At 34.4% G+C, this 16638-nt stretch overlaps 2 protein-coding genes across 2 annotated transcripts; both read right to left on the bottom strand.

The window, feature by feature from the left end:
- Positions 1 to 11279: 11279 nt before the first annotated feature.
- Positions 11280 to 12864, bottom strand: LOC133182439 (integrase/recombinase xerD homolog). Its single transcript, XM_061317289.1, has 2 exons — positions 12705 to 12864; positions 11280 to 12322 (listed from the first exon to the last, which is right to left on the bottom strand). The coding sequence occupies exons 1-2, from the start codon at positions 12862 to 12864 to the stop codon at positions 11280 to 11282; spliced, it is 1203 nt and encodes a 400-aa protein (XP_061173273.1).
- A 2082-nt stretch (positions 12865 to 14946) lies between these two features.
- Positions 14947 to 15612, bottom strand: LOC133183314 (uncharacterized). The gene has a single exon (XM_061318275.1). It carries the CDS (start codon positions 15371 to 15373, stop codon positions 14954 to 14956), a length of 420 nt encoding a protein of 139 aa, XP_061174259.1. The 5' UTR covers positions 15374 to 15612; the 3' UTR covers positions 14947 to 14953.
- Positions 15613 to 16638: the final 1026 nt, after the last annotated feature.

Here is a 16638-nt window from a genome sequence, read left to right as displayed (position 1 = left end):
TAAGTGTGGTTTCTCAAAAACTACAAAGAACTTTTGGAAAAAAATCAATGGTCCCAAAACATGACTTGATTACGCTTTATATAGCCATTCCTCAAAGTAATTGGAGACCTGAGTTTTGGACCTCATGACACCTGTTTCTTCAATAGATAAAAAAGAGACTAGGAAAATTTCACATTTTGTGTTTAGCCGTTTACAAAGTAACTTTGAAAAAAAAAATCATTCTGATTCTTAACACAAGAACTCTGGAGTTGATATTTATAAGGTGCTGGCGTTCAACATTAACAACATCTACTAGTATGTAGTCCTCGAACACCACGCCTTCTTACAATCTTTATAATTTCGATGGACTCTAATTGTGTTCCTTTGTTAGCTAATCCGTTTCATATTCTTATAAGACAGGATTTATTCAAAAACTTCAACAAGAGAAGAAGAAAATTATTGCAGTTGCCTTCAATGCAATATTTAAATATGATGACGTTTCATCAATTACCCATAGTTATTTTCTTTCATATGTCGACTCGCTATATCCCAGTGAATTCAAAATAAAAAGACATCACAGAATCTGCCACCTCTATTTCATATTTGGATGTATTTTACTAACTATAGACAATAATGGCCAGCTAAAAACTTTATGACAACTTGATGACTTCAACTTTTCCATCATCAACTTCCCCTGTTCATGCATTTTCCAGTTTTACCTGCATATGTTGTTTAATGTCTCCCAGCCGATTCGGTGTGCAAGAGCATGTTCTGAGTAAGATCAAATTTTTAACCGAGACAAATATTATAAGCTGATGTTTCAGGGCTTTCAACAATCTCGATTAAAGTCAGCATTTTGCATATTCAATAATTGATATAATGACCTTGTTTGTAAATACAGCCTTTCGTTGGGTCTTATTTGACTGGCAAGTTTGATACCAATTGTTAGGCCTATGTTTTTACACTAATTTTGACTACGGATTGCTTTTTTTTTACGTGATAAGTACAGAGGGCTCACGGCAGGTGTGACCGGTTGACAGGGCATGCTTACTCCTCCTAGTTACCTGATCCCACCTCTGTTGTTTCCAGGGGTCCGTGTTATTGCCCTGTTCACGATTCCTTTTGATTTAGGGAACAATCACGATTCGGTATCTTCACCTTTTTCATTACTAATGCAAGCCTACAAAGTACATGTACATTTGATATTTCATCAACTCCATAGATACCAGAACTATTTTTTTTTATAGTAGAACTATTTTTGGCAAAGTATTGCAAACATCATGATACATACATTGTAGACTAGCTGGACCTTGAATAATAAATGTTCAATTAAGATAATAATACAGTGTTTTCTTATAAATATAATAAACTGTTAATGTGGAACAAACTTGAGGAACTTTACTTTTTTATGAAGATTAAATCATGAAAATCAACAGATCAAACTGTTTTGCAAATATCAGATATGTTAAAATTCAATGTCAACTACGAAGAAATTCACTAAAAGAATGATTTCGTAAACCTTAAGCAGGTGCAATAAAGGACAAGGTATGGTAAGGGCCGAATCTGGCCCCTTATTTGATGCAAAATTCAGAACACAGTTAAAATTGTGATAGTTTGTAGTTAAGAACTTAAAATGATGCTTGTTTTAAAACCAGCACTGATATTGATTCAAAGCTTACACGGAGGCCACAAAAGGGTGCAGAAGTAGGACATTTTCCCGAATTTCCTCAATTCTGGTGGAATTTCGTCAAATTTGAGATACTTTTCACTTCGGGAGGGAAACATAGAGCACAAGCTTGCCTATCTGAGATTCTTATACATAAGATACATCTGATACTAGTGTATGAAATATATAAATTTCGTAGATAGGCAAGCTTGTGCTCTATGTTTTCTGAAACAAAATGTACGGTAAAATCGACGAAAATTTCCATAAAAATGAGAAAATTCGGAAATTGACATATTTTCTGACCTTCCTGTGACCTATGTTTATCCCATAACTTAGAACCAAGACTCATTTTGTGGTAGGGGTGACAACAGGTTTTTTTTAATAAACTGTTGCATCATTCTAAAAGACACGCCAAACCAGGGCCAAAAAGGGGTCTTAGCCTATCTTGTCCTTTCAATTATTCATTTTGAAAATAAAGTGATATATGTATTAAATAACATTACGCAGTGGTTTCATATTTTACTTTGAAAATGACTTTGAAATCCTAAAAATGTTGATTCTGTCTTAAATGATTGGAACAGAACGAGGAATAACTAAACCACCGAGTACTATATCACACAACATGCACATCGCCTACCAGTCTCGGCAGCGAATCATTAGAGTAACAATAGAGAAACATTGAATCGTAGTACGAGTCACCTAAGGCAATATTTCTAAAACTCCTCGGAAAACCAAACACAATTCAAACCTTACAAAGAAAGGCAGATAATGAAACATCTCCGCCCATGGCAATCTACTGCAAAACTCAAATGATAAGGAGCTTCATTTAAATGACCACAGTCAAGAAATTGTTTCAGAGAAAGTACAATTTTTGGCTAATTGGCTTTATGTAAGAGAGAGAGAGAGAATTTCCATACCAAGCATAAATGATATACATGATGTCTTTGTATTTCAATCAGCTGAGTAAAATACCTTTAACTTAATAGTTATTTACTTTAATTTTCCCCCTTAGATGCAAGCTAAATTCTTTAAAAGTTCAAAATATAATGGAGCTAAAACATTAATATCTAATACTCGATTTTTTCCTCCACTATTTATTTTTTTTCTCAATTTGCATTGAATTAGGAAGGTTTACAATAACATGAAAAATAAATAAATGAAAACTTACAGATATATTCTTTCACATTTGCATTATTACTGGATCTCTACCTCCTTCTCGTTGTATTACATAATTATTCTTTTAAAAACTAAATGTTTTACTTGATATATCGATGTTTTTCCTGGAATGTGGACTTGATGTATTAAAAAATTGCTAAAGACTTCCCATATTTCTCAGAGAATATTGTATGATAATGACAACATGTGTAACACGGCTAGAGGTAAGATTTGTTGAGGGGTCCCAGTAAAACTGACAAGTATGATATAAATAGTAGGGGATTTGTTGATGGCTACCCAGCAATACAAACAACGTGTGTAGCACGGCTACAGGTGGGCTGACAACGTGTGTAACACAGCTAGAGGTGGGGTACAGACACCATGTGTAACACAGCTAGAGGTGGGATACTGACAACGTGTGTAACACAGGTAGAGGTGGGATACAGACAACGTGTGTAACACAGCTAGAGGTGGGGTACTGACAACGTGTGTAACACAACTAGAGGTGGGATACAGACAACATGTGTAACACAGCTAGAGGTGGGATACTGACAACGTGTGTAACACAACTAGAGATGGGATACATACACCATGTGTAACACAGCTAGAGGTGGGGTACAGACACCATGTGTAACACAGCTAGAGGTAGGATACTGACAACGTGTGTAACACAGCTAGAGGTGGGGTACAGACACCATGTGTACACAGCTAGAGGTGGGGTACAGACACCATGTGTAATACAGCTAGAGGTGGGATACTGACAACGTGTGTAACACAGCTAGAGGTGGGATACAGACAACGTGTGTAACACAGTTATAGGTGGGATACTGACAATTAACGTGTGAAACACAGGTAGAGGTGGGATACATACAACATGTGTAACACAGCTAGAGGTGGGTTACAGACGCCATGTGTAACACAGCTAGAAGTAGGATATTGACATGTGTAACACAGCTAGAGGTGGGGTACAGACGCCATGTGTAACACAGCTAGAAGTGGGATATTGACATGTGTAACACAGCTAAGCTAGTGGTAGGATTTGTTAACATATCCCCAGTAGAATTGACATCTAAAGACCCTCAATACACTGACGAAAAATGTTCTTTGGAGAAAATTCTATCGAGCAAAGGGGTACATATTAAAATTTACCGGTTCAATTTTACCCTAGGGTGCATGCCTTTTTACCCAGGAAAAATCTGCAAAGACAACGTAGTACTGATAAAGTAAAAAAAAAACGTGTTTGCTTACTTAAATGGGAAAAATATATGCAAATAACGTTTTCAATTACTCTATCATGGTCTAGTATAATGTTTAGAATACTTAAATTAATTTCAGATTATGTAATACAATGCAGTTTGCAAATTATTTTATTTTATATCAACTGGTGGATTGAATTAACTACACTAAAGTACCCTGAAATCAGTGTGCAGTGTGAAGAGGGTCCTTAAAGGGGACTGGACACAGTTGCGTTGTTTACATTTTAAATTTCTATGCTTATTCAAAAAATAAAACCAGTTAGATGAATTGAACGTACATGAATATTATTAGAATTCAATGACAACAATAACATTCTTCTTTACATTACGTCAAACATCTGTTTTTGTAAACAGGGCACAGGGGTGTTCAATTTGTTAAACCCTGCACACATTACTGAGCAAGGATTGACAATACTGACTTTCTCACATTTCTACTCTGAATTTTCTGGATTATGGCTTAAGGGTGAATTTAAAAAAATGACCAAATGCATATTTCTCAACCCACACTAAAAATACCGGCAATGAAAATAGATTTCTATGTCTCAGCATATGTCTTTTCATAGTGTCTAAATACCTGCCAAAAATCTCGTTGATATCTCAATTAACAAAAAAGTTATGCCCAAAAATGATACTAAAATTGTCAGGAGTGCAACACCTTTTTGTGACATTTTGAAATTTCAATAATTTTTGGAGATCTGTGAAATAAATAATAATGTTTTATGTTGAAAATAAAGACTTTCCTGATAATATTCAAAGTATTAAGATTTAAATGTGGACTGTAGTAACTTCTGTTTAATCAAGTTGCGGTCATGGCTGATGTTTAAAAAAATGTTATACCATGTCAGGAGTACAACAGAAAAAATGTACTGTTTCCAAAAAACATCAATTGTAAAATTCTGAAAGAAAATTAAGACAAAACAGAATTTTCGAAGTGTTAAACAATAACTGATATACATTTTAAAACTTGAAAATGTTATTTAAATCACAAGCAGCATTAATGAGAGTCAAGTACATATGCATACCCAATAATGTCAGGAGTGCAACATTTGATGTTTTGCTCCCAAGCATGAAAAAACTATTATCATTATATGATTTTCTGATTTTTATTTTGGAAAATAAAGACACAAAGAACATTTTTACCAAATAGATTTATCAATTACTGGATCTGTCCGTGCTTCAGATCTATATTTCTATGGTCAGGAGTGCAACACATTTTTTTTAAAGATTCAAGTTGTGTGATGAAAACATTTCTATTCATGCTTAGAAGTATTAATTAATTAATAATGATCTTTTTGTTTAATTTAATAATTTAATGTAATACTAAAATATTGACAGTTTTATTATTAAAATCCTTCCTTTTTCAATTTTATAAATTCAGATGTGTTTTTATCTTTTTGTGATTTTTTAATGAACTTTAAAAATAAACACACTAAAAAAAATTTCATAAAATTCAAGTAATTCCTCCTCAACTTCACTGAAACAACAGAACAAGTTCTTATGTAATTTTCACTTCACAATTCTAATTTAAAGACCCCATTGCTTTTGGTCAGGAGTGCAACAAATATGTTAGAATTATAAATCATCCAATAAGAATAAAAATAAAGAAAAAAATTGATGAGTACAATTTTTCTGGTGGGTTACTGTGATTGATCCACTCCTCTGTTTCCCTAAACTGCGCGTCCAACAAGTCGGTGACGTCATACATGATTTGTTAGTACAGCAAGATCATACTCGGTGAACAGAGGGGCGGTATTATTATGTAAAAACAGGTCATAATCAGTATATGATGAAATATTTTGAGAAACGGGGAACACAAAAATTATTTTTGCATGGCTGATGACGGAAATCTTATGTAGGTATATCTTATTTCGCTTATTTAGCTTACGTGTGACGTCATAGTTGGTTTTTCCCGTACTCGAGAAATGTAACATGACACGTTTTTGTCATGCTTATGTCCTCTTTAACGATGTTCTGTGAAATAATGAGGTCAGCTTCATCATTCGAAACTTTTACAGTTAATCAATAATTCGAAGGATTTGCATTTCAACGTAAATTAAAAAATATTGAATGATAGAATTTTTTGTAAATTACTTTTTTTATTGTTTAAGTTGTCTTAAAAAGTGCGCTATTTTCCCTACCCAGATGCAGTGTGATAGACAAAACTTGCTTTTTTCGAATTTTAAATCCTAGTTATACTCTGAAATATTTTAAAAGATACATGTCCACTTTGATATTTTTATGTATGCTTAAAAAATCCCATTATTGACAGAGTAATGCGCCCGGAAACATGGAGAATTAAAACTCCACTTAGATACTGTAGGGCATAGTATTTGTCAATCAATATCTCCAAAATAAGGTAAGAAACCTAATGATATAACTGCTTTAAGATATGTGGGACATACTTAATTAGAAATATACAAAATTTGAAAAAAATTGAATGACAAGTATTTTTTCAGCTCAAGGTCCTTCTCCTCCTTAAGCTAGTTTTTTTGCATAAATAGGGAATAATTCCAGATAAAATGCGAATTTTAAATACTTTCATCTCTTTAATTATGAAGTATTGGGTTATAAATATTGCACAATTTCATTACCACTTGATGTTGCCAACACTTTATGAATTTTTGTGTTCTGTGGTTTTAATTTTAAATTTTACTGCAGTCAGGAGTGCAACAAAACTGCTTTATAATTACCAATGCTTTTTAACCCATCTTTACTCAAAAATAAGTTGAAAAAAATGTTTGATACTATTTGATGTTCAAAACACTATGTCTATCAACAAATTACAGAAATTTTACGGTCGATTCAGGGAATAGTTTTCAGCATTTCACATATATTTCTAAATATAATTTATATACATTAAATCTTGCAAATAATCATGTTTTAAGGTCTTCAAAATATGAAAAACCTGCCGTAAACGATGAAAAATATCAAAACGACAGATTGATTTACAAAGTAAGAATGGGTTATTGTGTGTTATATTTTTTCAAAAAAATGTTAAATAAAATATATATCAGATGTCAGGAGTGCAACACCATGATGTAAAATAGGGTCACTTCAAAATCTAGTATTTTTGTAAGAGAACTCGTATATAAAAATTCCTTTTTGACTTAGATTTAAAGAATTGACTTGAACGGACAAAAAAGTGAATTTTGGAGAATTTTATTGCTTCATATTTTTTTCCATATTAAAACTTTTCAAACCAGAATTGAAAAAAATAATGTAAAAAAAACATTCAAAAAGCCAATATTTTGTCATATATACAAGAGAAGATACTCAATCAAGTTCTAGATTTAATCATTTGTACCCCTTTTACCATTTTGAAGCATAAATAACTGTAATATCTTGTGATTATGTATTTTAGAAAGTCTTTTAAGGTGTAATGATAATTTCTTTTTTCAAAAGAAATTTTACTAATAAAATTCTGGAACTTTTTAATCCAATTGTCTATTCTATTGCCACTTCAGGATTTTAAACTGGAATGCATGTGCAATATGATGATATAAGTGAAAAAATGTTACAAGTAGTTGAATTTTTCCAAAAAAAATTCAGTTTTGTGGTCATTTTTTTTTAATTCACCCTTAATTATTTTTCATTAATACACAACAGCATTTCTACTTTTCTTAAGTATTAAGGATAAAGTTTACTTTGTGAAAGTGCAGGGATGTGTCAATCTAACGCGTCCCTAAATTCTAGTTTCAATAATGTTCAGATAAAAGAATTTTCTAAACATGCTTTTTTAATATTATATGCTATAGCATCATTTAAGTCATGATAATATACAGAAAATTGAGAAACTATTAACTTCAAATCTGTGTTCTGGTCCCTTTAACTAGAAAGTTGATTAGGGGTTCCCAGAAATACTGACGACTTGTGTAACACAGCTAGAGGTGAGATTGGTTGAGGGGTCCCCAGTTATATACGGACAACATGTGTAACACAACAAGAGATGGAATTTGTTTAAGGGTCCCCAGTAATACAGACATGTGTAACACAGCTAGAGGTGGAATTTATTGAGGGTCCCCTGTAATGCAGACAACATATGTAACACAGCTAAAGATGGGATTTATTGACAGATCCCAAGTAGTAAAGACAACGTGTGTAATACAGCTAGAGGTGGGATTTGTTTAGGGGCCCCCAGTAATGCAGACGACTTGTGTAACGCAGCTAGAGATGGGATTTGTTGAAGGGTCCCAAGTAACACAGACAACATGTGTAACACAGCTAGAGATGGAATTTGTTATAGGGTCCCCAGTAATACAGACAACATGTTACACAGCTAGAGGTGGGACTTGTTGAAGAGTCCCACGTAATATAGACATGTTTATCATAACTAGAGGTGAAATTTATTGACAGATCCCCTGAAGTACATACGATATTTAGAACACAGCTAGAGATGGGATTTATTGACAGATCCCCAGTAGTATAGACAACATTGAAAACAGCTAGAAGTGGGATTTGTTGAGGGGTTCCCTGTAATACTTACAACATGTGTAGCAAAGTTAGACATGGGATTTGTTGACAGATCCCCAGTAGAACTGACAACATGTGTAACACAGCTTGCTAGATCCCTAGAAAAACTGGCATATGTGTAACACAGCTTGGGGGTGATTTGTTGATGGATCCCTAGTAGAACTTGCATACGTAATACAGCTTGGGTTGGAGATGGGATTTGTTGATAGATCTCTATTAGAACTGGCATATGTAACACAGCTTGGGGTGGAATTTGTTAATGAACTATGAAAATAACGAACAGTAGTCAAACTCAAAAGTCCATTAAAACAATACAAACTGTGACCAGAGTAAATAAAATTATTAAAACATCAGAGCTGCACGGGATCAAGTGCCATGAAAGAGTAAGCATCCCTTGTCGACTGGTCTTCTTCTATTTACAACAAAACTTCAGAGCGCTGAAGATTACTTGCTGGTGCGCATGCGTGGCCTAAGCAAACTTAATATAAAGAAAAAACTGTGCTTTTATTTACATTTGTGATTAAAAGAAATGTTACTTTTTACATGATACTGTTGAGGACAGCTGGGGTTAGCTGTTCTCTAAAAATTTCTACTTTAGTGGCTTGGACAACAGACTGGGGAAGCAAATTCCATTGTATTATAGTTTGTGGAAAAAAGGACCATTTGTATGTTTCTTTTGATGCTTGTAAGTGTCTGTATGTTTGTGTGTGATTTTGTCTGGTTCTTGCATCAGTAGGTATGAGTATGTCTGTGGGTATAGCAACAAGTTGATGAACTACCTTGTAAAACATTATTAATCTGGTTTTGAGGCGTCGCTCAGCTAGTGTTGGCCACTGTAGTGTACTAATCATGTCTGTAACGCTACTGGTATTGTGGTAATTGTTATGTACATAGCGAGCCGCCCTTCTCTGAACCATTTCAAGTTTTTGTCTATACAGTGTCGTATGTGGATCCCAAACACTACAACAATACTCGAGTTTAGGTCGCGCTATTGCTTGATAGGCTCTGGATTTTACTTCTGTGTTTGAAATTTTCAGATTTCGTTTAAGGAATCCTAATGATTTATTTGCATTTGCAATAATATTGTCATAATGTATGTTCCACTTTAGATTTGACTGTAATGTTACACCTAAATACTTGGCTGAGCTTACTGACTCAAGTACATGATCATGTAGAATGTAATTTTGAGAATATGTCCGTTTCTTATGGTCACACCTTATGATCCTTTTAATTATTAGATGTATCTCCAGTGATACTGACAGAATGTATAAAACAGTTAGTAAACAATAGATTTGTTGATGGGTGTCCAGAAGTACTATGATGTGTAACACAGCAAGAATTTGGATCATGACATATAGACAAATGTTCATTCGACTGACTTCCTGGTCTTATACAAGTTCAATTGTGACAAAGGAACACATTACATAAATCAATGTAACGCGCTTTAGTTGTCTCAAATTACTTAACTTTCGATAATGCGTATCTGTACGTCTCTTCGGTGATAATTTAATTAGTATACGTTATGTAGGGAACTTAAAAAAAATTCCCCTTTTGTGTTCTATTAGAATCTCAGTAATTGTTTATACCTACAGGTTTCAATGCAGTATGATATCGAACATTTAATCTATTTTGATGTTTACCATAGCATGATGCAGGCGTAATTAAATTTATCACGTTTACTGTTATTTTTTTTTAATATACGTATAAGATAGTGTTAGGTACTATTTTCTGTAACTTTATCACTGGATAGTTATATATAGCTTGCAAAGTGTCAGTTTTACCGGGATAAAAGTTTGTATGGTTTTGATGTATACAGTAAAGTTTGTTAGACCTTCTTGAATAATAAAGATATTTCTGGAGAATCTTTCCCATGATAAAAAGTACCCCCGCCCCTTCGTCAAATGAATGAAAAACCCGTAAATTATTTATCTATTCTAGCTGCAGAACTGTAGGTCTTTTGGACAATATACCAGAAATGTCTGTCGCAGCTAATTATTCTGACATTCTGTAATACTAATATTTGCCCCCCAACATCAACTTTGATAGAGAAATCTATAGTTATGTTCTAAGCCAGTGGGATATCCACAGACATGAAAGCATTACTTAGTATTCACTCCATTACTTTTATACCAACATGAAAAACAACAACATGTTATGCATGACAGCCAGCCGAGCGTGCGCTGGACACCGTATTTTATTGACAGTCTCACAAAACAATAAATCAATGTATACATACAGTACATTGTATGACGAAACAAAACCATCAAATTTGCAAAAACTGCTGCATATATAATAATTATATCATTTGAAAATTTTGAAAAGCATCAAGGCCGGCCAGGAAAAACTAGAGATAAAATAATTTTAAAAACTCTAGAAACCTGTGTCCGTTGCCAAGTGCCGCTGGATGCAAAAATCGTTGCGACGGACCTCACAACCTCCATGTATACCTGATAAAAAAAATTTCTTATATCTACAAATTATGAAAACTTTGAAGTTGCTCGCTTTAAAACCAGTTCTCTATTACACATCAAATTCAATTTCTATTGGTCACTCTCTGACCAATCCACACTACATGTGTATAAACATCTTGTCATTAATACAACATTTTCCCGCTATACTATCGAAACGCGGGAAATATCAGTATTCACTCCATTACTTTTATACCAACATGAAAAACAACAACATGTTATGCATGACAGCCAGCCGAGCGTGCGCTAGAAATTACAAAGTATGGGCAAAAACAACGACTGTGATTACAAACCAAGAGATTTAGAGACTAGCAAACGCTTTTCAACTGAATCAACAATATATCCGTCTTTTAAACTATCAGTTTTCCACCTGCCATGTCTTTTGAGACATCTATCATCAACACTAGCGTTTGCAGCCACAGTCGCCCCCCCCCCCCCCCCCGACCTGAAAGAATGAAGCCCTATATCAACCTCCCCAACAACAGATTTAATAAGTGGTATTATGTTATTTCTTGCAGCAGAATAACTTATCTTTTTATTTTTATAAATCAGTTTACAATTGTCTTTTGACCTAAAAATAGGTCTGAATACAAAAAAATGTTTATCATCCACATCACCAATAAGCCCCAAATAGCGCTGGTACATGCTCAACGGACAAGCAGGCGTATCCCCTTTTGATATAAGTACTTCATTCCCTTGCCGATATTGATCTGTCTTACTTTTTCTGATGCATATCACTAAATAATCGTCACGAATTAGTACATCGTTGAAACAGAGAGAGCTTAACTCATCAAATCGCAAGAAACAAGCGAAACTAAACAAAATCATTGTGAGATTTCGAACAATTAACAAATCTGTTGATTCCTGGAACTTACTACATAATTCTATTAGCACTTCTTCGGTAATCGGTTCCTTTTTGTTCACAGTTTTAGAAACTTTTCTCCTTGCTGCTTCCTGTATAGATAGAACAACTGAATTTTTAGTAGGATCTGTAAAACCCAAACAGTCATGCGCCCACTTGATCCCGTACACTGCCGAATTAATTGGATGTTGTGTTGCGCCATTATCTAAAAGGTGTGTCAAATACAATGCAACATAAATGGGGTTTGCCGGAAGTGCACTATGTCCATATGATTTGATGAAGGTCTCCCATCTTTTGAAAGCGTTAAAATAGTTTTTGTTCGTGTTGTCACTTTTACTTGATAATATCAAAACACTCATGTGGGGGCAAAGGTCGTCCAAATAACTGCCAGGTTTCACTCCACTGTCCAGCGCTATCTTTCGAACTCTATCCTGCAATCCTATTCCTGCAATATCAAAATTCAATTCTTAAAAACATCATATTAAACACAAGTCCCTCTTTACCAAATATCCCGTTTTTTCCCAAACCTCTGCACACAAGTTCAACATTTTTAAGTTTTGCTACATTTCGTACATACCAAATGAAATTGCCATCCTTACAGACCAACATTGACCAGAAGGGTGCAGATTTCCACTCTGGTATTACCAAAGTACACTTACACTTCTCAGACTCAATTTTTCTTACACATCTTTGTATCAGACAAGGTGGTGGTACAACCCAGTTAACACAATCTGACCATACCTGTTCAAAAGCATCGACTCCGCTTGATTCAGCACACCAATATTTGGAATTGAATACTTCATACTTAATGTTATATTTAGAAGCAAATCTATCACATGTATGCTTACCCCATGCTTCATCAAAATACTCAAACACTCCCTGTTTGATAGCCCAGTCATCACAATCACTCATCCTGCTTAGTGTATCTGCTGTCTTATTAGCAGTTCTAGGCAACCATTTACAATTCAACTGAATATTCTCCTCCTTACACAGCCCATGCACAGACATAGCAATGTCCTGCAAACACTTATTTCTACTACCTACCTTAAGTATGTGTGGCACATTCTTGTTATATGAATTTACTTCAACTGAATTGCTCTTGACCAAATCTACCTAATTATCTAAAATTCTCTTAACAGTTTCCAGTTCCCTCCATGTGGAACTCTGTCTACATTCACATTCATTCCAAATAACATACCATTCAAATTCCTTCTGTTCATCCTTTGAACTTAGAGTCAAATGACCTCCATATCCAGAATCTGAAGCATCACAATATACTTCAATTTGTCTGACATCTTTGTCCATGACCTTACTCAACCGATCGCCCATTTCATTCATGCTTTCTAAATTTTGTAACCAAAACTGAAGCTCCTCTACAGCTTCCTTACTCAACATAATATAAGAATTCCAACTGGATCTTATTAAAATGCAATAATACATATACCTGGTTCTGAGCCTAACCGCATCACCAAACACCGCTTGTGTTGAAAGGATCTGACCGATTACTGATGCAACGAATCGAACTTCAAACCATTTGTATCCGGCTTTGATGCCTTGCAAAATATTTTGAATACTTGCTTTAAGTTTGTTTATCCTAGAATTCGAGACTGATATTCTATCAAGATTTGTGTTCCAAACGAACTCTAACCAAGTTATTTCTTGAACTGGTTCCCAATGACATTTCTCATCAGCCACTAAAAAACCTAATGCATTTAAATCAGCTTGATTTTTTCACTAACAATTCTAGCGTGATCTTAAGTTTCTGTGCCACCTATGCCGTCATCTAAATACATAACGATTTTGTAACTCTTCGATCTCCAAAATTTAACTACTTCTCGCAAAACCTTTGTAAAAATATATCCAGTAGTACTGATGCCAAATGGCAGAACGTTAAACACATAGAATTTGTTTTTCCATTTAAAACCCAAATACTCTCTGTCCAACTCATTTATCATAATATGATGATAAGCGCTTTTCAAATCAAATTAGGGATGGCAATCAAATACAGAATTGCCAATCGGTTAATCATAAGACGTTCCGACCGATTAGTCGGTTAATCGTATCAAAAATTCTCGACATAGCTACACTCAAATAAGTAAGACTATAAAGATGTTCATGTAGTAATATTATGCTTATATTTATATATGATCAGAATACTACATAGCATATATTGTATTTCAATTTTAATGGGCTAAAAAAAGGAAAAAAGCAAAGAAAAATTTAAGAAACCCATGAAACATCATGTGGTAACTGCAAAGGATAGATGGGGTAAGGTACACATTATGATCAGTTCACAGAAGTCAGCGATCATTTAATTAAAATCATTAAAGAAACACAGGACAGGGTGGGTAACGACATGTGTTTAGACAGCAATTAACGACTCGAAAAGCGACCAATTACCCCCATGCAATGTCAAACGGGAGACCCTTAATTATCTCCAAATCAGCTTAAATAGAGAGCTGAACATGCTAACATTTCAGAAAATTTTATTTGTATTTTTTAAATTGAATTTTCAGGAAATTGTATTCAAATTTAAACTTATATTAATTTCTTCCGACTAACCGATTACAGATTTTCTAACCGATTACCATCGTTCCGACCTAGTAACCGGTTAACCGATTACAAATTGCCATCCCTAAAAAAAATATAATCACCCTCTTGAAACAGTTCACGTGATGTACTTGCGTCTTCGTACTTGTGTTTGTATTTAAATAAATGTGGATTGACATGCCTAGCTGGCATCTAAAACAACCTTTGTTTTGTTTATTACCTGCTACAGTCAATGGATTCACTACTTTTGGTTTGTCAATAACCTCTTGAACACAGCCCATTTTCACCAGCTTTTTCTATTTCAGTTGATACAAAATTGGCATTTTCAAATGCAGATTTGTTATTTTTAAGTTCTATTGGACTTGGAATTGTAAATAAAGGCAGTCTGTAACCAAATTCAATAACACTTAACATATACCTGCTCGCTTCAATCGAACGCCATTGACCTACATTTTTCTCAGTCTATATACCGGTGATTTACCTGTGTTCGTCTCACATGACTGCTTTGCGACAAAACATTCAAATACAAAACTACTTATCTTTTCATCTATTTTCTCAGTACAGTCTTTCTTCCAGTGTCCTTTCTTAGCTTATGACACCTGTAGCACTGCCCTGATCTCCACACTGCGGCCGTTGTAGAGGATGAAGTACTGCCTTCTGCAGCGTTGATAGAAGGGTAGGGCCTCCATTTCTCTCGCATATCCTTTCGACGTTTGATGCGTTCGTCCTTGACTTTTCTCTCCGCCCTCATTTGCACTTTGGAAATTCTTTTTTCATCATCTGAGTCTGAAGCTATGGGGTTCTTTATATATTCATCTACAGCTCTCCACCCAGCCGATGACGAATCTGCTAACTTAACAAGTTTTTGTCTCTGCTTAATTAGGTCATAACCTTCTGTTATCTTTTGTCTCGCTCCTTGAATGCGGCTCTCTTCTAGTTCTTCGTTTGCCTCCTTCAGCTTTGCCATTACTTAAACATTGTGCTTGTATTGTTCTTCATCACCGCGCTTTTTAAATTTGTAATTATCTGCAAAAACTTGCTCAAACTTAGCTTCTTGCCGCTCGGCGATAATCTTTTGATTTTCGTTTATACTTCTCTGAACTGTTGACAGTCGACTGTCCAAAATACTGGAAAACTGACTCAAAATCTCATTGTTTGCCTGTTGAATTGACGTGTTTATTTGCTGTTGAACATCCCTGGCGTCCATAATTTGATGTTCCTCGCTTAAATCGGCGGCTAGAGGTGACCAACCTCTATTACACATCAAAATCAATTTATATTGGTCACTCTCTGACCAATCCACACTACATATGTATAAACATCTTGTCATTAATACAACATTTTCCCGCTATACTATTGAAACGCGGGAAAATATCATTTTTATCAGCCATGACGCCATATTTTAGATATCAGGAAGATGATGTAATTTAAAATTTCTAATGATTTCGAGAGGAAAAAAGGGTATTTCACGTCGATATTTTGATTAAAAGTCATCCAGCGCCGGTTTTTCTTTTGATATATTATGTAGAATTATAATAAACTGCATAGTATCAATGAAATATGTAAATATTGTTCTGGGGCATTATATACTCAGAATTGAACTAATTTTGTCCATTTTGTCCTCTTTCTTGAGAATAATGAAAAATCCAAATAGTTTGTGACGTCACAGAATAAAAAATTTCTGACTTAACTTCCAAACCAAATATTTTTGTTAATTCAGAATTTTCATACAATATATACAATTGTGTACATTTCTAGATGTTTTCAAAATTTGGCTTTTATGGGGGCAAAAATATGCTATTACCGTATATACATGTAGTTCTTTGTTTTGAAGAAATTGATCTTTTGTTTGGATAGACATGTTCGTTTGAATGAGATATTCGTTCAGAAAAACTAGAAGAATTGTTAAGTAACTGTACTGCCTTCCATGCCATTTTTAATTGAAACATATAAACACGGATTACAGTCAGTTAACCAGGTTTTTTTGTCACAAACAGTTCACATAGGGGCGCGGATCCTAATATGCGCAGGTGTCACTGATTACAATAGGTGACGATATACAGTAGCTGTGTGAGTTGTAAGTGGATGTGTGGATGGTAAAAAGCTATAATAAACAAATACAAATATACAAATACAAGCTACAAACAAAATCACTACAAAGACACAAAGTTTGAATGAACTCGATCAAGTTACATTCCTGACAAATTAGATACACAGATTTACTCGCTAAAA

Source organism: Saccostrea echinata, unplaced genomic scaffold (genome assembly GCF_033153115.1).
Source record: "Saccostrea echinata isolate AGI-Se365-2 ecotype Australia unplaced genomic scaffold, CSIRO_AGI_Sech_v1 ptg000009l, whole genome shotgun sequence".
Taxonomy (NCBI): Eukaryota; Metazoa; Mollusca; class Bivalvia; order Ostreida; family Ostreidae; genus Saccostrea; species Saccostrea echinata.
This window is presented reverse-complemented; position numbering and strand designations above follow the sequence as displayed.